The sequence below is a fragment of the Wyeomyia smithii genome, chromosome 2 (genome assembly GCF_029784165.1).
Source record: "Wyeomyia smithii strain HCP4-BCI-WySm-NY-G18 chromosome 2, ASM2978416v1, whole genome shotgun sequence".
In the NCBI taxonomy this organism is placed as follows: Eukaryota; Metazoa; Arthropoda; class Insecta; order Diptera; family Culicidae; genus Wyeomyia; species Wyeomyia smithii.
Window position 1 is genome coordinate 208,288,116 of NC_073695.1, and position 9,344 is coordinate 208,297,459.

Here is a 9,344-nt window from a genome sequence, read left to right on the forward strand (position 1 = left end):
TTGACGTCAACGTATAGTTCTATGTGGAAGGAACGTCGCCTACTTTCCCACGCCGCACCGTGTTTTTGCGTGATGCGAAGGACGAACGACTTCAACAGCTTTGAAGGCGGGAAACCCTGCTGGTTGATTAGACTTTTGAGTGGAAAAACGAAAGCAGCTGAATGTTGTAATTAATAATAAATTTGGGCTATAAATGAATATTAATAATTAGGTGCTTAAAGAACCAAACGGTTTTCCAAAACTTAAATTTAAATTTATCGTTCTCTACTGGTAAAAGTACATATGCAAAAAATACAAAAATTATTAGTTAAACATCAATAAGGATCAATCAATTAGGAATACAATTTTCGAAATGATTCGGATCCTTGAACTCGTTAAACTTTCAACACTTGAACCAATAATTTCAACAACAACTCAGGTTTTCCAGAACGAACAATAGGTTTCTTTAAAGCTTAATGACAAAAAAATAACTGAAAACAAGGGTTCCGAAACAGAAAGTCTAAATCTAAAATTAAAATGAGAAACGCGTTTAATTTTCTTCCACGAAAATAAGTCTCTATAGAATATCACTCAAACTTGCTCCGTATTTATTGTAATCACCAATAATTAAGTTTATTAAGTTTTTAATTTCTAAAGCATACAATGATGAATACTGACCTCTTAGCGGTGATTCCGTAATTAGAAAAAATGTGGCTTGCCATTCAAGTTTTCACGATTCAAGTTTTCATTTAATACTTCTCTGTTTATTCATATTTTTTGCACCAGAATTAATGTAAATTTATTACCTTTTGTTTCGATTTTTCGTGGTTTGAAATATTAAATTGAGTGTACATTTTCTTGCTGTGCACTAAACTTGTTTCGTAATAAAGTGCAGAAAGCATTGCAAAAGCAAAATCTATACAATATATTTCTTTTCTAATGTCTTTGTATATATACATATATATGTACTGATGAAAATCATTTTCCCTTGCAAAATTTTCGGAAAATTACAACCGATGTTTTCAGTTTTCACTTATGATGAACACAGTACCCTCGCAGATAGGTACACTAGATTTTCATCCTTGAAAAGAGCTGTCAAACTCTGACGAAATATTTCACGCGCGTCGTTCACGGTCACGCAATACAATTCACCAAAAAGAATTTAGAAAATTACAGGTCACACAACAAATCTCTGAGTAATAAATTTTCAGAAAGTTTTAAGCTGTGTAAATCAAACTAACACGTTTCACTGCGACTGATGGATGGTTTGACTTCTCTACACTAACAATGAAAAGACGAAGGCAGAGAGAGTGAACTTTGCATGATAGTGAAATATTTCCTTACCATGGTAACACTAACGGTTATGGTGGCTATTTTTCACTTTCATACAAAAAGACTGAAAAATATCAGTCCTGTCTGTAATTTGAGAGACGTTCGAAATATAGTATTTCTAAAAATCTCATTGCCATCATAGAATAAATATAGTTTATGAACATTTCTGGAACATAAAATAAATTGAGAGAATTCTTCATTAACCTATTACCGTTGAAAAATTTTATCATGCAAGTGTGTGCAAAATATTGCGTAGATTTTTTTGTGTAGCATAAACTAACAACCACTATTAATTTGATAATTTTCTAAAGATCAATAAAATTGCAGAGATAATTTTTGAAAATGGTTTGAACTTTTACGCTGAATTTTGAAGTTATTCGTTAGTCATTATGCTTTGTACTCTTCTTCCTTTATTTACTCAAAGCGCAAAGTTTCTATAGTCGAATTCATAGGAAGCAATGGAATCTCCAAATAAATTGAGCCTATGCAATCTGAAAATTGACTCTCAATAGGTACGGCGAATGTTTCACAACTTTCACATAAAAATGTGTAGACGCTAGTTGTTTTACCGTCGCAACAGGTCACAACTCCCTAATTGGAACCGCAAAATCTACCAACTACACATCCTCGAAACTATTGCATTTCCTGGTTCCATTTCACCGTCGGATCTATCCTCACCTCTTTTCTCTCTCTTCCAGTTACGATGCTGACGCTGCATTATCACAAACACGGCGAGTGCATACTCCAGGAAATTGGTGCAGCATTCCGGGGCGAGCATGCAACAGACCTCCTGCTCATCTGCGATGGCAATCAAACGTTTCGTGCCCACAAGCTGGTACTGGCAGCGGCCAGTCCACTCATCCGGTACGCGTGATGACTGACTGTTTACCCTCAGAAACCTTCTAATTTGTCTCTTTTCCTTCGCAGAATGATCCTGGAGGAAACGCCCGTTCTGGATGGTATCACGACAGTATACTTCCCGGGTGTTCAAGTGTACTACTTTCGGCTGCTGCTAGACTTTCTCTATTCCGGCCAGGTGTATGTGCGGTCCGTTGACGAGTATCACCACCTCCAAGGTCTGCTAGCGCTGTTGCAAATCAAGGCCAGTATATGGAAGAAAAGTGACGGCTCCAACGACAATGGTAAATTTCTCCCGTTGAAGTGCCCACAGATTTGTTTCATTCTTCTATTTTATTTTGATTTAGATTCACGAAAGTGCGAACCGCTCGTGGACATCAATCGCAACGAAGGGATCGTGTCCAGCCATCACTCTCGGCGGCGTTCCCGGAGCCAGGATTCGCTGTCCGGTGACAGCACTAATCCGAAGGTCAGTGTCAAAAGCGAACGCAATTCGGGTAGCTCCGAAGACGGCGACCGCGATGACAACGAGTTTCTGGATGAGGTGGACGAGGCAATCATCAAGAGCAACAACAACCTGCAGCACCATCAGATCAGCAGACATGACGGGGACGATGACGCGGGAGGTGGGAGTGGGAATGAAAGAAGTGAACCAGGCGGGGGTGAGCGACGAGAGGCTAGAGCTGGTTCGACGACCGAGGAAAGCGCCGATCGGCCAACGCTGACAAATTTGAGCGGAGGCAGTACCGGCGGATGCGCTGGCAGCTGTCGTCGAAGTGGGAGTGGCGAACGAGACCCGGAGGACGACGAGGATTACGAGCTGGATGTTGAAGATCGTGAAGGCGAGGATGCGGACAGTGCGGAACGACGGGAACGGAGGGCCGACTCGGCAGTGAATCGACGAAGAAGCTCTTCAGATCCGGTCAACTTGTCGATCGTGAAGACCCAGGACGCCGATTCGGATGACGCAAACATTGACGTGGAAACGATAGGAAACGCTCCGACCAAAGTAAGTTTGGTGTTGTGTGTTTAGTTGATAACTGCTCTAACTACGATCTCTTTAATTCTGATTTCAGAATCTACTACCGCCCCGATACCTTGACCCGTTTCGCAGTAAGCGAAAAGCGTACTACATGCACCCGGATGCCGAAATACCGGACGCCGAAACTCCCGACACGGAAACACCGGACAATTATGTGGTGACACGACGGCCCACTACCACGTGGCGAAAACGTCGGCCAGGTTTCCACAATTCGCCCGCCCAGAATCCGCCCTTCGTACCGAGCTATCTCGGCTTGGATGACTTGAGGACACGGAAGTGTTTCCTGCCCGCTCCGCCCACGTACCTGCCTGGTTAGTATACGGTTTGTTTGATTTACATGCCATTACATATTACGTTGCTCTTCCAGACGTCCGGCCAGGTTCCCCGAACTCCCAACGGTCCGGCGACATTAGTCTTGCCGGCGGCAACCATGTCAGCAACAACAATAACAACAACAACCGGATACGTCCTCCGAGCACCGATAACAAATTGGCGGTAGCTCCTTTCGTGTATCCGTGGCCTACGGCTGCGCTTGCTGGTCTACCGGGAGGCCCCGGTGATCTCTTAGGGCTGCAGTACGTCCATGGCGGACCAAATGCGGAAACAAGTCCGGCAGAGCTGATCCAGCAAATGAAGAACTTCGAGAACAGTCAGGCAGAGCTGAATGCTCGGTCTGGAAACAGCGGTTGTGGAGGAGGTGCTGGGGCAGGTGGCGGTAATGGATCCGGAGGAGTCGCCGGTGGCGGCAATATGAGCGGAAACACTGCTGTGCGGGAATACCGCTGCGAATATTGTGGGAAAACTTTCGGTATGAGTTGGAATTTGAAAACCCACCTGCGCGTTCACACCGGAGAGAAACCGTTCGCATGTCGACTCTGTGTGGCAATGTTCAAACAGAAAGCCCATCTGCTGAAGCATCTCTGTTCGGTGCATCGGAACATCATCAACGCACCGGAGGCAGGCGGCCGGTACACCTGCTGCTTCTGTACGCTGTACTTTGAGACGCTGCAGGAGCTGGTGCGACATCTGTCCGGGCATCATAACAATTTACTACTTAGTAAGAACCTCCACGAATGATACCAGCTGATGCTGGATTTGGATTACTATTACTGCTATCGGTTGGAGATGTACACCACCCGTTTGTAAGATATATGAAGTTGGAAATTGTGATAGAATACAAACCGTGAATTCACGCTGGAGTGCTAGCCGTGGAATGTCACGGCGAAAAACTGTGCAGCATCCACGAGTAAGCTTCGAATTTATTACGCGAAACAAACAAAACTGTGACCTAACCTCTGTAACAGACGCCATCACTGTTCGTTTTTTGGATACTCGAGTATACGCATACATACTACTAGACAGCAGAAACCACTCCAATATTCATCCCCCTAGAACAAAGATATCCGCAAGCTAGAAGACACTCTTTCCCCCCTTTGAGGATTTTTTTCTCACCGAAAGAGATTATTTACCACACAATAGTCTACGCGTGAGTGATTGATGGTGATGGCATTTCCAAAGCGCAAAAAGCGTTTAACTGTTTGTTAATATTATTTTTTTTTGCTTCGTTTAATAATATTTTGTTGTAAAACAAAACAAAAATTGCACCATTTGTTAATTTAAAACATCTTACAAGCACACGAAAACAAGCAAAAAGCAATATCTAAGATTAAGTCTTTTATTGTGAAAAGAGCAGTAACTTATTGTTGTTAGAACCTATGGTGATACACAGAACCAACCACCTCACTCAGATTACCAATAGAAACCGATACAAGTCACGTAGAACACAAATATCTACCAGAACCCTCCAGAAAAGCACACACACAAACACACATACAACCATTTAAGAAAAAAACACTCTACGAACAGCACACTTAGGTTAAGCCTACGTTTGATCTAATTAATTTATTTCAGTTTCATCCACACCAACAAACAAGTAAACAAATGACACGTGCAGCAATGGCAATAGAGCAAGGTTATGTTTTAGTAGGTAGCTTGCATGGGCAGCCTACTGCGATCGCTGATTCAGCGATTCTGCACGAGAAAACGACAGAAAAGCTGCGCGCGCAGTGGGGCGGAAATGTAGTCGCATTTAAACTGAGACGGCACTGTGGACGGAAACAACAGAACGGTCTCTGATACGACTGATTATTAGCGAATTCGTATATTAGGGAACTTTTCACTTTTTACCGGTACGTCAAGATTTGTCAATTATTCGAGTAAGCTAACTAAGCGCTGGTTATAATTTGTGTTCTAATAATTCGTCACAAATTTGCTGCTGATTCGCGATACTTTATCTGTACTTTTTTAATAACCGTGTTGCACTATAGAACACAAAAATTCAATTACTATCACAGTCATAATTTAATTCAGCTCTATCGAATTGTTTATGACAGTTCCCCTGGTGTTGCACTCAATGTTGCACGCAAGCATTTTTCGATTTGATCGAAAATCGACTAATTGACACCTTGTTAACAATCGAGCGTTACCTGTTTTTTGTTTATTGTAAAATTAGCTGACTATCGAAAACACTACTTTATATAACCTTTAAAAACCAACTATAGATCCGATTTTGCTAAATGTGTGTACAAATATTGAACAACTTCTGTTCCATTTCAATTTCTCTGAACTCTTTCACCGCCTCCTCTATTTCAATACTCATCACTAAGTTTTGTATGGCATTTTAAACATGTTAATTCAGTTTTTTATTTTTTTATTTTAATATACATGGATTTTTCTAAAAATTTATTTCATTTGTGGAAGGTTATTGATGTTTTCACAAATACACCACAAATAAATCATACGATATTTAAATTTTATTTGAATCATATTTAAAATATTCTAAATGCTAAAAGCTTGCGTAACACAATTTTTCATGAAAACATGATTTCATTCTTTTTTCTACCATTTCATCATTACAGTTGCAATATTATCGTCCATGTTCCCTGAATGAATAATATACCAAGGAGTTTGAAAATGAAAGCGGACTTCAGTGCAAGCGGGTTCAGGTTAACCCTAGGCCGGGTTGATAAACGAATTCGCTGTAACTATGTACTATGTATGTGGTCCCCGTGGCTCTGTGGTTAGCGATGTCGGTCGGCTAGCTCTCCCACTCTCCCCCTTGTGATATCGGGTTCGATTCCCGATCGAGTCAAGGAACTTTTCGAGCTGGAAATTTTCTCGACTCAGCATGGGGCACGGTGTATCGTGTAGGATAAGTACCCTACACATGCAAAATGTGCTAAAAACAATATCGATAACGAATTCTCTCAACTATAATCTAGTTGATCGAGACCGCTATTAGCCCCAAGGCTAAGCGTGCGTTATTGTTATGTCTATGTATTTGTAAAAGAAGGATAAGATTCTTTTAATCAAGTTCTACTTAATTGGCTTACATTAAAACTTGTTTTTCTTCTTCTGCGTGAACACAACCAGTCGTATCACTAGACCCGCGATGCTGTTCTTCCCGACACGATTCGTGCTACCGGCAGTATGTCAGATTTATACTCAAACCACTTAATCATACTGAAGCTGACACGCGAACGAACTCACTTACGACGTACTACATTCAATTAGTTTGAAAGGTAGACCGCAAAATTGAGACATCGTGATGACTAATCCTCATAAAGTCTAAGTATAATAATACAACTAACGAATAAAAGCAACAAAACATGTGAATAAACAAGCGATACTTTAAAATATATAGTAAACCAATGGTACAAATTACAATTGTAGTGAAGCACAAAAAGAGAGAAAACCATTAACGACATATTAAAGTAATTCATATAATAAAAAATTGACACCTAACTGAAAAAAAGTAAAATAAATTAACACAAATCAACCAGAGAACCACAAAATCTCACAATCATTCCGTTCGCTGTAGGTAGATGTTTTTTAACCCGTATCCTTTTACCCTTATCAGCAAAAGCTTATTTGTTTAAGCAGAGATTTGGTTAAGTGTCAAACCCGTTTTTTTGCAGTGTTCCAAACAAAAACTACAAATTGATTACTTAATCGCGGTGCGTATATTCCAAATTACCGGAAGTTGTCAAAAGCCTACCCTAAAAAATAACTAATGTACTCAACCGACCCTGTCGTGTCGATCTTACTTCCACCTAGGCTATTTCACCTATGATTAATATCTTAACGTCCAATCATCGGTACTTGCGCTGCATTGGAGAAACAGACCCCCCTCTAGATGGAGGGAGTCCCCTTAAAACGAGAAATAAAAACAAACACGTGGAGCCGAAAACGGTCTCCCCCAGAACCAGTAGGAAATATTATATTTACTTCTTAGTTGTTCCAAATAAGCGAAAAAAAACAAAATTGAAACAAAAATGCGAAACCACAAATGCAATTATTGTGCAGCTTTTTTCCATTTATAGTGTGTAGCAAAGCATAGTTGTAAATTTTGATCCACCCAATACTTCCCCCTTGAACCCCTCTTCCTGACGTTATTCCTTTGTTCATAGTATAAATATTTGCTTCTAGGTGATAAAACTTGTTCATATACATACATATAAATATATGTTCAGAATATCTATTTTTCGTGTACATATAGTGATTTAATATTTAATAAATTAAAAGTTATGTAATTGAATGACGTTCGCCAAACGACACCATCCTCAACACTGTTGGCGAAAAAAAAACAAAATCTTCCGCCAGGACGGTAACACTTCGTTCTGCGCGGTCCCGTCTTGGATATATGTAGAGTGTAAATTTTATGGCAAAAAACAGCAAATTCAAACATACTTAATTAGGTACGAAAATCCCTTCCGCGTAAACGTGTAGTGTATTATACTAATGTATTTCTAGTAGCCGTAACCGATTACTTAAACCGCGTAAGCTGCAAGCTAAAAAAAAAACATAGAAGAAGTAGGATATCTAGTTTGTTCAGAGTGAGAGATGAAAAGAGAGAGAGAGAGAGAGAACAAACTCGAAAGCTTAAGTACCCCGAAAAAAGACAACTTGACCACCAAAAAAAATGAAACATTCGTTACTATACCTACTAGGAATGATATCCGATCCACTTATATGAAGGAACAAGTTCTTGTTTTATTATTTTACCTGTTTAGTTTGTTCAGTAGTAGATTGTAGAGTTGTTAGATTGTAAAGAAAAAAATAAATGAGTTTAAAAAAGTGAGATAGCAGAAGCGTTTGTATCCTTTCATCAGTCTGTAAAAACAGGCGAAAAAAAACCCAGCTTCTCTCTCTCACGCACCCACTTCCCGCTGTACGATCGAAGGTCTCACTTAGTCTGTGTTACATTTAATGCAGCCACTTGATACAAAGTTGTAACACATTATGCTGCTACTCTGCATACCTGCACATAGCGTAGACAAGCAGAAGAAAGCCGCTAAACTCTGTTGCCAACGGAATGGCATTTTTCCACCGAAAAAAAAAAACAAATAGTCTTTTTGATCTGTGTAATTTTACATGTGTATGTTGTACGTAGATGTATTGTAACACTATCTTTGCCTAGTTCCCGTATCCGTGCTACTGTTCCAGTACAGTTCTCTTTCCTCTTAAAAAAACATATTCGATAGAACAATCAAAAATAAAACCATGCAAACAAAAAATAGATGACTGAAACAGTCAGAAAATGGAATTATCCTAGCCTAAAACAAGCGTGAAATTCGTCTCGAACGTTCTGCGTAGGAATTACAATTAGGCAACGAACAAAACAAAACAAGGAAAACTTCCAACCTTTTCGAGGCCCTAGTGTATGCAAGCGTCAGCACAAAAGTGAGCGAGTTCGATGTGACAATGGAGAGTTAGTGGCAGAAGCAAATAAATTTGAAAAGTTATCTAAAACTGTTACTATCTTTTCCGAAACAAATGAAGCAGAGTAAAATATGAGAAAAGAACTCGTTGCACCGAGGTTATTCAAACCAATTGAACCTTGTTGCGTTTTTTACAACGTTTAATGAGTTAGGTAGTATTGACTATTGTTTTTCGTTACCTTTTGTCATCTCTCTGGTAAAATCGTGTACCACGTCGAAAGAATTAATCAACCAATTTTTGATATTTCGGGCTCAAATGTTGACATGGTGCAATTTTCATCGTACTCTTCTTCGAAAAGGTATCACTCAACATATTTTGGACACTCTGTTAACTAACCTGAGCGGCCATCTTG

General features: G+C 39.9%; 1 protein-coding gene across 3 annotated transcripts in view; it reads left to right on the forward strand.

Annotated features, from left to right (window-relative positions):
- LOC129722806 (transcription factor Ken 2) overlaps positions 1–8,994 on the forward strand; it is a 123,072-nt gene extending 114,078 nt beyond the window's left edge. For all 3 annotated transcript variants that reach the window (XM_055676572.1, XM_055676573.1, XM_055676574.1), the window contains exons 4-8: positions 2,010–2,175; positions 2,239–2,453; positions 2,517–3,178; positions 3,246–3,522; positions 3,579–8,994. In XM_055676572.1, the coding sequence (XP_055532547.1) occupies positions 2,010–2,175; positions 2,239–2,453; positions 2,517–3,178; positions 3,246–3,522; positions 3,579–4,288 (2,030 nt within the window). In that variant the 3' untranslated portion in view covers positions 4,289–8,994. The remainder of the gene's footprint in view (positions 1–2,009; positions 2,176–2,238; positions 2,454–2,516; positions 3,179–3,245; positions 3,523–3,578) is intronic.
- Positions 8,995–9,344: the final 350 nt, after the last annotated feature.